At 38.0% G+C, this 16,425-nt stretch overlaps 1 protein-coding gene across 7 annotated transcripts in view; it reads right to left on the bottom strand.

Annotated features, from left to right (window-relative positions):
* The window catches only part of arhgef11 (Rho guanine nucleotide exchange factor (GEF) 11), a 212,617-nt gene that overhangs the window by 14,679 nt on the left and 181,513 nt on the right, over positions 1 to 16,425 (bottom strand). For 6 of the 7 annotated variants that reach the window (XM_051919914.1, XM_051919917.1, XM_028822143.2 and 3 more), the window contains 3 exons: positions 14,498 to 14,538; positions 12,241 to 12,345; positions 4,707 to 4,928 (listed from right to left, as the gene is read on the bottom strand). In XM_051919914.1, coding sequence (XP_051775874.1) covers positions 4,707 to 4,928; positions 12,241 to 12,345; positions 14,498 to 14,538 — 368 coding nt within the window. Of the gene's footprint in view, positions 1 to 4,706; positions 4,929 to 12,240; positions 12,346 to 14,497; positions 14,539 to 16,425 lie in introns of those variants that run through there. The other variant, XR_007933657.1, reaches the window with a different exon arrangement.

The following is a 16,425-nucleotide window of genomic DNA, read 5'->3' as shown; positions in this document are numbered from 1 at the left end:
CTGTAGTGTTGATCCCAAGTATTTAAACCCATCCGCCTTCGCCAACTCTACTCCCTGCATCCTCACCATTCCACTGACCTCCCTCTCATTTATACACATGTATTCTGTCTTGTTCCTACTGACCTTCATTCCTCTCCTCTCTAGAGCATATCTCCACCTCTCCAGGGTCTCCTCAACCTGCTCTCTACTATAGCTACAGATCACAATGTCATCAGCAAAAATCATAGTCCACGGGGATTCATGTCTAATAATAATAATAATAATTCATTACATTTATATAGCGCTTTTCTCAGTACTCAAAGCACTATCCACACAGGGAGGAACTGGGAAGCGAACCCACAATGTTCCACAGTCTCCTTACTGCAAAGCAGTAGCACTACCACTGCGCAATCTCGTCTGTAAACTGGTCCATCGCCATTGCAAATAAGAAAGGGCTCAGAGCCAATCCCTGATGTAATCCCACCTCCAACTTGAATGCATTCGTCACTCCTACCGCAGACCTCACCACTGTCACACTTCCCTCGTACATATCCAGTACAACTCTTACATACTTCTCTGCCACTCCCGACTTCCTTATACAATACCACAGCTCCTCTTGAGGCACCCTGTCATATGCTTTCTCCAGGTCCACAAAGACACAATGCAACTCCTTCTGGCCTTCTCTATACTTTTCCATCAACATAATAAGTCACTACTAATTTTTAGTATTTTTTTTCCTTTGAATGAATTGACTTTAAATTGCCTTTATAACATTTCCGCATACTGTTATTGCTGATGTGCTACCTACCTACCTACTGGAGATGCATTTCGGTCCATATCCCCAAACGTTTACAGATAGAATACAACTTAAACAAAAGTGCAAACTATAGTTGCAGACAGATGTCATTTAGCTCCCACAAGTTAATTAACAAAGAAAACCAAAGCTGTTATACCACAGAGTGTGTCAAGTTTTTGGTCATTGCCTCATTCCCCTTTTTTGCATTACTTTAATTTTTGTGTTTTTCATGCTCTTTTCTTTTTTTCAATAACAGATTTCTTTCATTTTTGACATCCATATGAGCCTTTACTGCTAATCCCCCATGACATGGTACTTAACGTGTTCAAAATTTATTTTCAACTTTATATTATATTGGTGGACTTAATCCCTTTTAGTTGTCCTTTTATTTGAAGACCATGGGTTTATGTGGTCAACTAGTTGTCATGGCTAGTAGGAAACAAGTTCAACTCACTGAGCCTCAGACCTTCACTTTGTCTTGATCTAGAAGTTTTCAGTAATTGACATCCAGATGTTTTAAATGAACAGAGATTTTTCTTTTAATTTTTAATCTGTAATCATTTTAGCTACATAGTTTTGTTTACTGTAAAAATCAAAAACAATCATGACAAAAATGCTTCAATTTATTATAATTTGTTGTGTGCGACAACACAAGCCATAAGAACAAAGAAAGAAAATTCCAATTTTAGAGAACACTCCAGCCTGACAGTTCATCTGGCAAATAAAAGTTCAGGAAATGCTGGTTCTCTGTATGCTCAAATTGCAGCTGATAAAGAGGCTTGCAAGTACAGTGAAACTAAAAGATATTTATGGAATACTTTAGTCACATATTATACACGTCTGGAAGCGGATATAACAACTGAGGTCTCAGATGTTGGTTGAAAAACAGCTGTCCAATTACCACCCTTCAGCTCTTCTGACTATGAATTTCCATTCCTCTGAACTGACTAAAATCATAATTGTTGTCATCAGGAATTTCTAGGAGGACCTAGTATGTGAGCCTTATTTTCCTCAATGTGAGGCAGCAGTGCTACTACTGCACCGCCATGCTCTCCTGGAGTCTTCTAGGGTCTGACTTGACAAGCTTCACACACCTGGGTTTGGGGATTTTCTGCCATTTTTCTTTGCCAACTATCCTGCTTGTCTTCTTTCAGCCCTTGGCATGTGAGTTCACATCAAAAAGCAATTGCTACGTGCCTGTTATTGACAATGTTTTATGTTAATGCCCAGAAGTGAATTGCTATTCCAGGTCGTAAGACAACTATAAAATAAAACCTGAAAAAAAAAAGTTGCACGAGCGCTTATATTCTTTCACTATATGAAAGGTTTTATTCTTTACTTTGCAGAGGTGTTTCCTGAGGCTGCTGGATTGAGTGGGAGAGAATATTAAGCAGGCAGGGAGCCATGGTGGACCCCAAGCTCTTCGAAGCAATACAACCACACAATCAAAATTCTGAGAGGGACTCTCCAAGTCACTCACTTAATATTTGTAATGCATCGTGAGGAGGGCCAAGCAGCCTATAAAAAGAGAGTACCAGCAGTTATTTGTTTTCAATTTAAAGCACTGCACACATCATGTAATCAAGTGACAAGAGCTGAACAGAAGTTATAGGCAATCAATCCACACATATTCCTAATCTGCTTATCCAGGGCAGGGTTGCAGTACAGCTGAAGCTTATTGGGCACTGGGCACGAGGCTGGAACCACCTTTGGACAAGGGCATTAGTCCATCACTGGACGAAAACACACATACATACACGCTTAGGCCACTTATGTTACACCAGTCCACCTACCCTGCATGTGTTTGGAGTGTGTACTGCGGAAAGAAACTGGAGCACCTTGGGAAAACATCCAGAGTTCATGTATGGAACACCTAAGACAGCCCATTCACATTCACAGCAGTGCCACTCAATAATAATAATAGTAATAATTCTTTTATCTTCTTAACACTCTTATCCATGGTAGGGTCACGGTGCAGCTGGAGCCTATCCCAGAAGTCACTGGCACAAGGCAGGAACAACTCCTGATTAGGGTGCTAGTCTGCTGCTGGGCGAACACACAGACACTCCGGGCAGCTGTAGCAATACCAGTTCACCTCAGTTTAATCAGGCTGACGTTTAGTAAGTTCAGTATAAATGATTTAACATAGGCAGAGTGGGCAGGAATGGAGTCCTCCCTGCATATTTATGGATTGACTATTATCTGTGAATGTGGGTGAATTTACTCACTCAAAAACACTGCTCGGTTCTTTTACTACCATATCATTAGCAAGAGCGGCTCATTATGCATATAAAAAAAAAAATTGATAATTGGATTCTGGTGCTTCAGACTGCTCTCTTGTACACACCAACTTTTCCATTTTCTAATTTTTTTTTTTATTGTGCATGTGCAAGACATGCCATGGAAAAGGGGGCTTAGCTCTTTCAAAACTCTACAACTTTTATTAAAAATACAATGCAGTGTAATCAGTTCAGTTCAAATGTATTATTATGTGTACAAAGTAGGGCTGGGTATTGGCACTGATGTCCTGATTTGATTTGATTCCAATTCACAATGCCCTGATTCAATTTTGATATCGATTTTATCTTGACTGGATTGACATGCACTGATATATCTGAGTTACTGGCCTTTTTAGAGATTCCTTAACCATGCACGGAGAACATGAATTTAATATTAATGTGACAAATTTTAGCAACGCTTTATTTGAAGGATGTCTGCATAATGACCTTACAACATATTTATAACATATAACAGAGAAATCTATTATGTCACTCAGAGCCCACACTGCATTATATTTTGGGCTTGTTGCTACCCACCATCTAAAGTGTAGATTGCTTAGGGTCTACTCGTTTGGATGTCAACCGAGATTACGTTTATGGGTGACATTAGGATGAATGATGTCTTAAATTTGTTGTGTTACAACAGAACTTCTGAGGTGCACAGCTTGCATATGGCTTTGCTTTTATCCAGTTGATCTTTACCGAATCTGTAGGAAGTCAACACAACTGATTTAAGTGTCTGTCACTACTCATTGTTGAAGAGGACACACCATGTTATGCAGTCCTACCTACAGCTGGACCTTTCTCATTCTATGCGATGTAGTAAAGTGCTTTTACCGTAGGAAGCCTTAACAGGCGCATTAGCGACATCTACTGGATTGGACCTTAAAGATAAAGGTAAGCAAAAATCTACATATGGTAATTTAGCAGGATAAAGGTTCACAAGATGAAACTTTAAGAATGGATATCAAATCGTTTAAACACAAAATAATGATTAATTGGAAAAATCTATATTTTTACTCAGGCCTACTACAAAATACAATAAAACTCTCTTCACTATGCTCTTATTTGGTGTGGCACCATAGTCTGCGTAAAATAACAGCACAAAATCTATTGGGCTTGAGTTGTCCTAACTCCAAACCAAGGTCAGCCACAGCTACCAGACAGATGGGAAAGAAATATATCCTTACCTCGAGAAAATGGAACCAAAACTCTGATAAAATTATTATTTCTACTTTCCTTTCATTATGTCAAAAATGCCTCAAACTAGGAAGGCATATTTTCTAACATTGAAAGTGGACGTGTTTGGTATGTTTTAAGGCTTTTTTATTAAAGTAAAATAGCTGTCAAAAATAACTCGTAATAAATTAAGTCAAAATTACATTTCACACATGTCAGTTACGCTTGTGCTTCTGAAAGTTAAGAGTACAATTCTCAAGTGTGAACAAACTGTCAAAAATATATCATTGATATTTGTTACTTCCAGTCCAGCAACAACAACCCAAATAGTTGGCAAAAAATGGAAGGATGGATATTATAGACAAAAGATTTTAAATTCAAATCGGTATTATAAAAGGTAATTGTTTTTGATCTATAAATAAAATTAGTATTTCCAAAATTAATACTTTTAAAACAAAGTAATTAAAAGTTACCTTTACGGACAGCCTTAATACTCTGTTCTCTCTCTGTACTGTGAGGATCTTGCAAGGTGTTAGTAGTGTTGTGGCTTGTCCTGTCCTTTGCACATGTGGACTGTGACATTTGGAAGGAATCACTCACTGTTTCATTGGTATCTTCAGTTACGCTTACTTGCTGAATGTCAGAGCTCTTACTGTTGTCAGCACTCCAGAGAATTAATTGCCGAAGTTTCTCAACTACAATATACGTATAGAAAGAAAAAAAAGACAATTTTCATATTAGTCTAAGTAACTGATGACAATAACCTTCTAACACTTCGATTCTGCCAGTGTAACTGTGAAGTAAACAATGAATTTCAAATACTGCAAACAAAGATTAAGTTAATTTGGCAGTATCTACGGTGTCTTTTGTGAGAAGGACTTTGGGGATGATATAATTAATGAAAGCACATTCTGTGCATTACCTGAGACCCAACACACCCTAGCTATAGGCCCTTTGTTCCTCGTCATCTAACAATTAATATCGCAGATTTTGATGAGGAACCAAAAGGTTTACGTGTTTTACTACATTTGTGTCATACATTTTACATTTTTTGCATATTCCTTTTTATTTATTGCTATTTATTGTCACTTCTTTCTTTAATGATTACTGCTGCCCAGTGTCAGTGTTTCATGGAAAATACTGTCACAACATACTTTTCTTTTTGCCAAAAGGTAAAGTGACATTAAATAGAACTGACTATGCCAGCTTACACTTAGCAAAGGTCTTTTGGTACTTTTGGGCATTTCTCTGTAACCAACCTAATCAAGGTGTATTACTGCTTCAGCATAGCCTGAGTCCGATCCTGGTACACCCAGGGTGCGTCTGTGTGTGTATGTTGGGAAAGGACAGGTGACATTCTTACTATATGCCAAAATCTCCACAATAGCCTAGCAGTCACTATCCTTGGTCCTCTTGTACTGGTGAGTGGCTCACTCATTTCTTCTTTTTCTTCTTCAGATTTTCTCACTTCTGTGTGTGGCTGATGTGCTAGATCAACCTTTTCCAAACAGCTCAGTCCTGCACCTACTTCCCAGTCAAATTCTTTTCAGATCTTCTTTTACTTTATCCATCCACATCCTCTTTGGCCTTCCTTGCATTCTCTTCTCTTATACTTTCATTTCGACCTCTCTTTGGCGTAAATATTCATTGTCTCTCCAAATCACATGTCCATACCACTGCAGCCTACTTTCCTGTACTTTTTTAAATTTCTCACCCACTTTTGTCATATCTGTCTCATTTCTTATTATATTTCTTTTTTGTAATTCCACACATCCATATCAACATCTTCATTTCTGTCACATCTAACTTCTTCTCTTACGTTCCCTTTACTGTCCATGTCTCAGCTCCATACATCAGTGCCTGTCTTATCATTGTCTTTAACACCACAATTCCTGAAGCTTACGAAAAAAGTCGTAATCCCAGGACCCCTTAAATCCCTTCACACCTCTCCTCATCAGCGTGTTCTGTTCTTATTTTTGGGCACATACACCGTCAGCATGGCACTGCCAGATCTAAATGCTAGCGTGGAGAATTGCTCACATACTGAAGTGTTTGTAGGTGCAGGCAGAAGCTGCCATCATACTTTATGTAACTGATGTTTTCCTAAATAAGGAGTGGCATTGCACATGTACATGCCACTGTTATGTCGCATGCCAATGTCGATCAAACACAGGAAACTCGGCAGTCTACTTTGGACTCCACATCCTACATTTACCCAGATTGTTGTAGACACACAACACATATGAAATGCATGTGTTCCAAATAACGATATATTATTTACCCTATACAACTCCAGGCACATCACACCAAGATAAACAAACTTCAGCTGGGAGAACTTTTTGCCTGAGTTGAGCTGCGGTGGTGGGGGCGACAGGATAGCAGGCTGCTTGTGCTGATCAACACATTTGCAAAACAAAAAATATGCTGATAGAGAGGTGTGAAGGAATTTAAGGGGGCCCAGGATTATGACTTTTCATAGGCTTCAGGGATTCTAGTGTTAAAAACTTACCTTAGCCTTAATTCTTCAATGGCACAATACTCCTGATACCTTCTTCCAACTGTTCTATGCACACTGCGGTCTGTGGGTTATCTCCACATCTAATATTCCATCTTGGGCTACCACCAATTCTAGATATCTAAATTTATTTATGGTTTTCAGTAGCTCTCCTGCAGACTAACGTCAGAATCCTGATCATCATTAAAACGATTTATCTTCAATCCTCTGTCCTGCAAAGCCTTCTCCATCCTTCTAAATTCCTCTCCTCATCCTCCTTTTTGGTGTTGTCCAACACAATGTCATCAGCAAAAAGCCTGCAATAGGGGGATTGGTCTTTTATCCCATGACTCGATACATCCATAACCAGACCTCCTGCCAGGAGGTCACAGCTGGTGTGGTGGTTTGGCGGCACTGTTAGTGGGGTCTTCAGTCTGAAGAACGTTTTATGTAAGTTGAACCTGAGTCAAAAGATTTTACCTATCACATATACAAAATGAATGATGTACGATTTAACAAACAAAAAGAGAACAGTGTTTAGACTTGCAAGACATTTTTGTTAAGTAAAATAAAATAATGATGTGACAAAAAATAAAACTTAAACTAAAACTAAAAAAACTAAAATATCTTAAAATTAGAAAAACACTGCCAGACTCTCAAGTCTTGGACTCTCCTAGCTGTATAAAATCAGGAGCCTGTTACAGACAACTTGGCATGGCATCATCCACTTCAAACATACTGTATGTACTTCAGAAGAATGGGTAAGTAGAAATGCACTTAAACCTATTCACAAAATTATTACTTACGTTTTTGTTGTTAGAATTCTAAAGGAGGTGTTGTGGATTAGTGTTTTTCAGAGAAATTTCTCAAAGCATTTGTTTGCCAGATATTATATATATCCAAATATTTTCCTGAAAATCTGCCACATGACCAGCACAGATGAACATTTTTTCCCCAGTGCCCCATGATGCTTCGCAAGGCCAGAATGGCATCACAGAGCTATAACAGCCATGCACAGACCTTTCACACCATGCATACTATAGGACTATTTGTTGTCCGATCTACTTCACACATGCTTGATTTTACTAACGAGATCCAGAAAGAGTTTGCACCCGCATGCCATCTGCATCTTTTGTTGCTACAGGTATGGTGGCACAGTGGTTAGCACTGCTGCCTCACAGCTCAGGTCACATTTTTAGCCACAGTAATCAGTCCAGCATAGATGGCAGCCTCTTCTCTAGCCCACAGGGTCACTTGAAGTACAATTGCATCATCAGATTCCACTCAAATGTAGCTCAAGTCCTCCTTCCCCAGTGACTTCTATGCATTTTGCTTAGTTCAGCAAAGATCATAAACATTTCTGTGACCTCCTACCGAATTCAGAGCAAAGTGAACTCTATGGGGCTCACTCATCACTATTCAGGATAGAAAGCCTGTGGCTTTTGAGGTTTTGATCCCCATGCTGTGCTAACATCAGTGGAGCACAACACAGCTGAAACAATCCCAAACATTGCCTCCTGTAATTTCATGGTCAGGACCTGTTTAAATTTGTGCATCAAGTTCATGTGAGGGTCAAGTACATGTAGTAGTGGGGAGCAGACTGTGAACCTAAGCACCAGAATGTTCAACAGTCTTTTATTTTTAAATGTAATTAAATGCTAAGCAAGAGTTTGAGGAGACGTTCGGTATGAAACCAATGGCATAATATGACATGACTCTATGTCTCTTTGTTTGCTTTAAATGGGTTTAGGTGCATAAAGACTTTTGACACGTTTACTATTTTATGTATTTATTTTTGACATTGCTGTGGTCTCTTATCTTTGTTTTGTTTGGCACTCAAAGCTGATACAAATATCAAATGACTAGCTGAAATACCTGGCATTGCCCAGGAGGAAAATAAAGTGTTTTTTTTTAAATATAATTTAAAAAACACAACTTTAAAAATAAAAAATTAACAAACAATGAAGACTCCCTAATGTGCTTGTATTGTTTACTGAAGTGCCTTGTTATATACAGTACAATGTTTTTAGTTTTTCCATCTTTAGCCAATATATAAAGGTTCTTAGGACTTCCCACCCTTGTTCGTTCAAAGTAGTGTAAAAACGATGGGAAATGCGAAGCCCCTTTTAAGGTTTTTTGACAGATTAATTCTTGTTTTGTGGTGTTGTAATCAGAGGTGGGTACAGTAGCCAAAAATTGTACTCAAGTAAGAGTAGCGTTACTTCAAAATAATATTACTCAAGTAGAAGTAAAAAGTAGTCATCCAAAAAATTACTCAAGTAAGAGTAAAAAAGTATTTGGTGAAAAGACTACTCAAGTATTGAGTAACTGTTTGAACATAATAAATTATTTATTTTTTTAGAAATGTTGTAATAAGACAGACAAAAATATAAAATAAATGTGCAAATTTTGCTATTTCCAAATAATAAAATAAAAAATGAGTAAAAATAAATAACATACAAAATAAAGATGCACAAATAACACAAAGTTCCAAATCTCAGTTTTTCACAACAAAGCTTTTGAAGCCAATACCTACAGTAGGTAACGCATGTTTGAACAGTGCAAACTATTTACAGTGACAAGATATACTGTACACTGACAGTATAATACTGTATATTCACTTGCCCTCCAAATAGCACAGCTGATAGAAAATAACATTAGAACAAGGCAGCTTGTGCATGTACAAGAAGTCTCACTTTACCATGACTGTCTGTGTCTGTGCATGTTTGGTTAAAACGTGCTTGTTCTTCACTCAGTGAAGTGATGGTTAAGCTTCAGCAGAAGTTGGCTCTCATTTTTCATGTATTCTTTCTTTCCCTGTCTGCTGTCTGTGAGGAGTTTGTGCCGCTATGCCGCCACAGTTTGTGTGTGGCCATGTGACTGCATGGCTACGTCTGATTTGTGAAACGGAGTCTTGTGATTATTGTTTCTATGTCTGATTGGTGAAACAGTCATGTGATTATTGTTGCTACGTCTGATTGGTGAAACGGAGTCATGTGATTATCGTTGCTACGTCTGATTGGTGAAACAGTCATGCAGTACATCCACTGGCGGCTTCTCTTTGGCAAAAATATAGTGTATATAACGTGTTGCCCAATGTAGCGGAGTAAGAGTAGTGTTTCTTCTTCACAAATGTACTCAAGTAAAAGTAAAAAGTATGGTGCAGTAAAACTACTCTTAGAAGTACAATTTTTTTAAAAAGTTACTTAAGTAAATGTAACGGAGTAAATGTAACTCGTTACTACCCACCTCTGTTTACATTCAGATTTTTTGATGACATAAAAAAAGTCAATTAAATTAATATTATTATGAGGTTGATTTAATTCTATTACCACTACAACATTGGTACAATAAGAATAATGCAAGATGAAAATATAGTTAACAAAAACAAACATTAAACGACAAACAAATAATACTATGTATTTTTCATGATAAAAAACTGTCAGTTGCTTTTAATTTTAAAAGCAACAGGGGTGCAGTGGCGCTCAAACAAAGAATGCTGGCAGTCACCTCCAGTTCGCCCACTGGTGGTCATTCCGAGTGTCAACTGGATGATAACATGCATACAAGACCACAAGATCACCCTCCACCCTACCCAGAAGGGGGTGGGTTAGGGTTGATTTCACCCTACAGTATTTTTAGTCGACCAATGAGAAACACGTTTCATGAAAATCGCTCTAGCTGTTCGGAAGTGATGCTGCAACATACATACATACACACACACACACATAAATATTATTTATATTATATATATATATATATATATATATATATATATATATATATATATATATACACACACACAGTACTATGCAAAAGATTTAGGCAGGTGTGAAAAAATGCTGTAAACAAAGAATGCTTTCAAAAATGGAAGTGTTAATCATTTATTTTCATCAATCAACAAAATGCAGTTAATGAACAAAAGAAATGTAAATCAAATCAATATTTGGTGTGACCACCCTTTGCCTTCAAAACACCTTCTGTCTCTTCATGTAATCCCAGACACACTCGATGATGTTGAGATCAGGGCTCTGTGGGGGCCATACCATCACTTCCAGGACTTCTTGTTCTTCTTTACACTGAAGATAGTTCTTAATGACTTTGGCTGTATGTTTGGGGTCGTTGTCCTTCTGCAGAATAAATTTGGGGCCAATCATACGCCTCCCTGATGGTATTGCATGATGGATAAGTATCAGCCTGTATTTCTCAGCATTGAGAACACCATTAATCCTGACCAAATCTCCAACTCCATTTGCAGAAATGCAGCCCCAAATGTTCAAGGAACCTCCACCATGCTTCACTGTTGCCTGCAGACACTCATTATTGTACCGCTCTCCAGCCCTTCGACGAACAAACTGCCTTCTGCTACAGCCAAATATTTCAAATTTTGACTCATCAGTCCAGAGCACCTGCTGCCATTTTTCTGCACCCCAGTTCCTATGTTTTCGTACATACTTGAGTTGCTTGGCCTTGTTTCCACGTCGGAGGTATGGCTTTTTGGCTGCAACTCTTCCATGAAGACCACTTCTGGCCAGACTCCTCCGGACAGTAGATGGGTGTACCTGGGTCCCACTGGTTTCTACCAGTTCTGAGCTGATGGCACTGCTGGACATCTTCTGATTTTGAAGGGTAATAAGCTTGATGTGTCTTTCACCTGCTGCACTAAGTTTCCTTGGCCGACCACTGCGTCTACGATCCTCAACGTTGCCCGTTTCTTTGTGCTTCTTCAAAAGAGCTTGAACAGCACATCTTGAAACCCTAGTCTGCTTTGAAATCTTTGTCTGGGAGAGACCGTGCTGATGCAGTATAACTACCTTGTGTCTTGTTGCTGTGCTCAATCTTGCCATGACATGAAACTGTCTTCCACAACCTCACCTTGGTAGCAGAGTTTGGCTGTTCCTCACCCAGTCTTAAGCCTCCTACACAGCTGTTTCTGTTTCAGTTAATGACTGTGTTTCAACCTACGTGTGACATTGATGATCATTAGCACCTGTTTGGTATAATTGGTTGATCATACACCTGACTAGAATCCTACAAAATCCCTGACTTTGTGCAAGTGCTATAAGAATTGATGCTGGTTTGAAGGCAAAAGGTAGTAACACCAAATATTGATTTGATTTAGATTTTTCTGTTGTTCGCTAACTTTGCATTTTGTAAATTTATAACAATAAGCTATCACTATTTATATTTCTGAAAGCATTCTTTGTTTACAGCATTTTTGCACACCTGCCTAAAACTTTTGCACAGTACTGTATATACATATACATATATAGATTCCCCATATTTCAAAAGGATTCACGAACCATCAGCATTAACCACTACTTCCATTTAAAATATTGTGATCATAGCATTTCCTGCTTCAAAGGACACATTTGGAAACCATGAATTGATTTTACTAATTTAAAAAACTAACGTAATGTGAGTGAATGTTTAGACATGACATGCATACAGAGAGAAATCCTTCATGAAAGATACTCATCCCAAGAACGACAGTTCAATGCTGTCTTACATACCCTCAAGCAAAGCGCTGTCAGCTATTCCTTTCTCACATAAACATGAGGATAGCAACTCTGTGCTGAGTCCTGAGAAAATAGCACCTTTTAAAGAGACATCAACTTCTGTCAAAATAAAGAAGACATATGACAGGTTAATTACAAGGCAGTTAACAGAATAAAGACATTTATAGTAGGTATAAACTAATAACATCATCAGAAGTATTAACAAACTGTATTTGCCATAAAATAAATTTGTAACTTCTAGAAGGGTTTCTGCCAACATCTTACTGTACAAGGCAATATTGACTGTACTGGCAACGGATATATACACTCACTGAGAAAATTATAAAGAATGCCATAGTAATACTGGCTAGAGCCTCCATTTGCTCTCAAAATAGCCCAATTTCTTCAGTATGGCTTCCACAAGATGTTGGAAATGTTCCTTTGAGATTATGGTCCATGTTGACATGATTTCCATTTCTGCAACTTTGTCAGCTGCACTTTTATGCGTTGAATCTCCCACTCTCTCAGTGACTATACAATCAGCAGATGAATGGCCAAAAGACAACCTCAAGCATCTGCTCTGGAATTTTATATTTTCATTCCCCACAGACCTTCGATGGGCTCCTGCAATTGAATACACATGACGTTGCTACACTCGATACACAATGTGCTTCTCTCAAGTAGAGTAACACTATTACCGATTATGCATGTGAGCAAGTTTTTTATGTTCACTTACTGGTGGCTTCCTAATGTAACCCTGGAAGTTTCTCTATGCCGGCAACCATTGCCACTGCCTTCTCTATAGTGGCACACAGCCACTGGGATTGTGGTCCCATGTTACCTAAAACACGTGCAGAAACTTGTAGTCCTCCAAGCCTCGCGCCACACTCCGGGTGAACATTCACTGAGGCATATCCTCATGCCACTATGGAGCCACTTTCAACATAGTGTGACTTACTGAAGCAAACCGTGTCCCTACAGGTCAGAGCACTCTTAACTAATTACAATGTGGCTATAAATAGTTAAATACAGTAAATTATATTGACTAACGCTAACTCAATCACGCGACCTGTGACATGGACCCCATTTGAACTCATGTCACATACTGAAATGTCAGGTATCCAAACACATGCATTTTTCATTTATTTAACAATATGTGTGCCCTTCCGGAACATCCTTTCATGCATGACAGTGAAGCATCCTCAATTGACATGAGCTATTGAACTGTAGACCCTCCTTCCCGTCTCATTTATTTGTAAGTAATATCTACACAAGTGAACTGCTCGACATTCTTGGGAACAAATGGCACCAAATCTCCCTGAGTACGGATTTCTGCTCCGCTTTAATTGTACACTTGATGCAGTGAGTCACCACATGCTAAGCATTTGCAACCAATGAAGAATAACATTTGTTCCAATTTTCTTACATGACCTGTTTAATAAAGAATACATTTGATTAAAATCGTATTATTCTTATATTTGGACCGGTTCGTGAGCCGCCCATTTTCTCCACCCTAGCAGCCCACTTCTTCTCTTCTTCTGTTGGCATCTTTTTGCGTTAAAACTGATTTAAGTCAGTTTTTATGTTGCAATTACTTAGTACATTTTTCTTAATTTTTCACTTAAGCTGGCATTTAAGTCTTCAATCTGCCTCAAGAATGATTTAAGATATGAAGAGGTAAGGGAAGTGACAGTGAAGGTGGTAGGAATGAGAACGGCCGCCTTGCTGTGTGCTGCCGAGAGTTCATTCTACAATAAAATAAAATAAAAATATAAAGAGTAATAAAAATCATCACCCCAAAAGTGGACAGTAATCAGGAAACAATCTTGAAAGAAACTTATCCCATATAGACTGGGACAATTAGAAATACCAAATACAGAATTTGGGATGTGGGAGGCAAAAAACTCACACAAGAGCAACCATTCAACATTGGGTTTACACCAAGGACAGTGGATCTGTCAGAAGCACAAATTACCACGGCTTAGAGTGTGCCACCCTGTCCAGCGGTATCTTTAATTTAAAAGTCTGGGAAAGCAGAGAACGTTACACCTGACAACATGGAGCACAAATACATTAAATCAACTGACTTTAATCCAAGGTATTCCAGTGTGGTTCTGTAAGAGCAGATAACTTCATAATGATGGATGGATATTCTAGGGCACCACCCCCACTACATTTACATTTATTTAATACATAATTTATTGGCAAAATTATCCAGTTTGTGAAACTGACAAGGTCACAGTTAATTCATACAACCTGAATTCGCTATTACCTGTTTCAGATGATTCTGGTTTAAGATCCAGATCAGTTGACCTAAGATAAAGAAAATCATTTAAAAAAATACATGATGGAAGGAAAATAAATGATCAGGACATGAAGAAATAAGTCAATGAACTAATACTTCATTAGCTAGTGCCCCAGTTGCTAGTGTGCTGATGTTATAGTCATACTTACAATAGCAATATAAAAATTGACAACACAATACAGATCAGTGTTTCTTCTGTACAAGTGTCTTCACAACCCACCCCCTAATTTCTCTTTGTGCATCAAGTGCAAATATCAGAGCAAAGGAAGGATACAGAGTGATCATCAGAGTGTACCACCGTCATTACAAACAATGGTAACCCATTTTTGAGTTGTGGCAGCCACTGGTGGGTCATGACCCAGTGGCCAAGAAACATTGCAGTACCTGATACCGCCACAGTACAATGTTATGTACAACAGCAACAATTTACAACAAGTGCGTATTCACCTTAATAAAACGACAGGTGACTGTGTGTGTGACTATACGTCCGTCCAGTTATAAGCAAGTGTTCACATTTGTGATACGCTATCTGTTGGAATAAAAATTGCAATTCATTTTATTACTACATACATCACAAAATACATTCCAATAGATGGTGCACCGCAAACATTAACTCTGGGGTCTATTTTGATTATTTAGATTTCAACCCATCTTCAATAGGCAGAACAACTTGTTACACAATAAATGTATAACACATAAATCAATAACACAGCATAATTACTAATGTATAATTCTTAATCTGTGCTTATAAAGCTAAGTTTAAGTTGGTTTCCTTAAATGGGAGGTTTGAAGGAATTATAACAGACGTGCAAGTGTATCAAGCCTTTTTACCAGGGTAACTGGGGTAGGCATGAAATTACAGGCATGACAGATGGTTCTTGTTTTAGGCAATGTATGTTTTCCCAATAATAGAGGTGACTACTGAAGGAATGTGATATTTCTTATATTCCCTACTCATTTTTGTGACACTGTACATACACACATACTGTACATATGTGTATATAGGTCCAATATAGCATGTCGTACCAGGACTTAAGTCCTCCATATTGTATCACCCCAGATCTATATGGAAGAGGTTAGGGTGCTTTCAGAAATGTCCATATAAAACTGCACCAATGATGTTTTGGTGACATTGAAGACTGAATAATAATGGTTTAGTAACTTAAATGGTTACACCCCAATTGATTAGGATTCCATTTACAAAAAAAAAATGTTTTGGGAAGGGAAAAAATCTGTTGAAATCCAGAACCATTTTAAATATTACTGGTGTCAAACTGAGAATTGTTATGGGGACACCAATGACCATCTGATCCACCTACCACATTAAAATTAGTGTAAAACACAAATGCAGGCAACAGAAAAAACACTCATCTCAGTTTTGGCCCCCGTCTCCACTCCTTTTGTTGAATTCCCTCTCACTTCTAAACCAAATGACAGGCGTAATCATTCCTGTTTCCTTACAAATAACCTGAAATAGTTTAACTAATACAGGGTAGAAACCATTCATCTAAATTCATCCTAAGTTTTGATAATATATTTTATCCTCCAGGAACGGTGACCATAACACGGTAGAGGGAAACTTTTAATTTTTCACCATGCATTATGGGGATGTTGTCATGGGATTTGTGCTCCAGACTAGGATTCCAATGATAAATTGTTCTAAGCAAACTGTAATTAAACTCCCATGATTTATACATTTAGTGAAAATACAGTACTGTGCGAAAGTCTTTGTCATCCTACAGTTTTTTTTTTTATAAAAATTCTCACTTAGATGTTTATTTTATATCTTCTGCATTAGTGTGTCAGTAGAAAAAAGCAAATTTCAGATTACCAAACATTAATTTTCCAGAAATTAAATGTTGAGAATTTGACATATTTTGCTCAAGTAATTAACA

This window comes from Erpetoichthys calabaricus, chromosome 16 (assembly GCF_900747795.2).
Source record: "Erpetoichthys calabaricus chromosome 16, fErpCal1.3, whole genome shotgun sequence".
NCBI lineage: Eukaryota > Metazoa > Chordata > Cladistia > Polypteriformes > Polypteridae > Erpetoichthys > Erpetoichthys calabaricus.
Note: the sequence above shows the minus strand (reverse complement) of the source record. Positions and strands in the feature narration are given on the sequence as shown.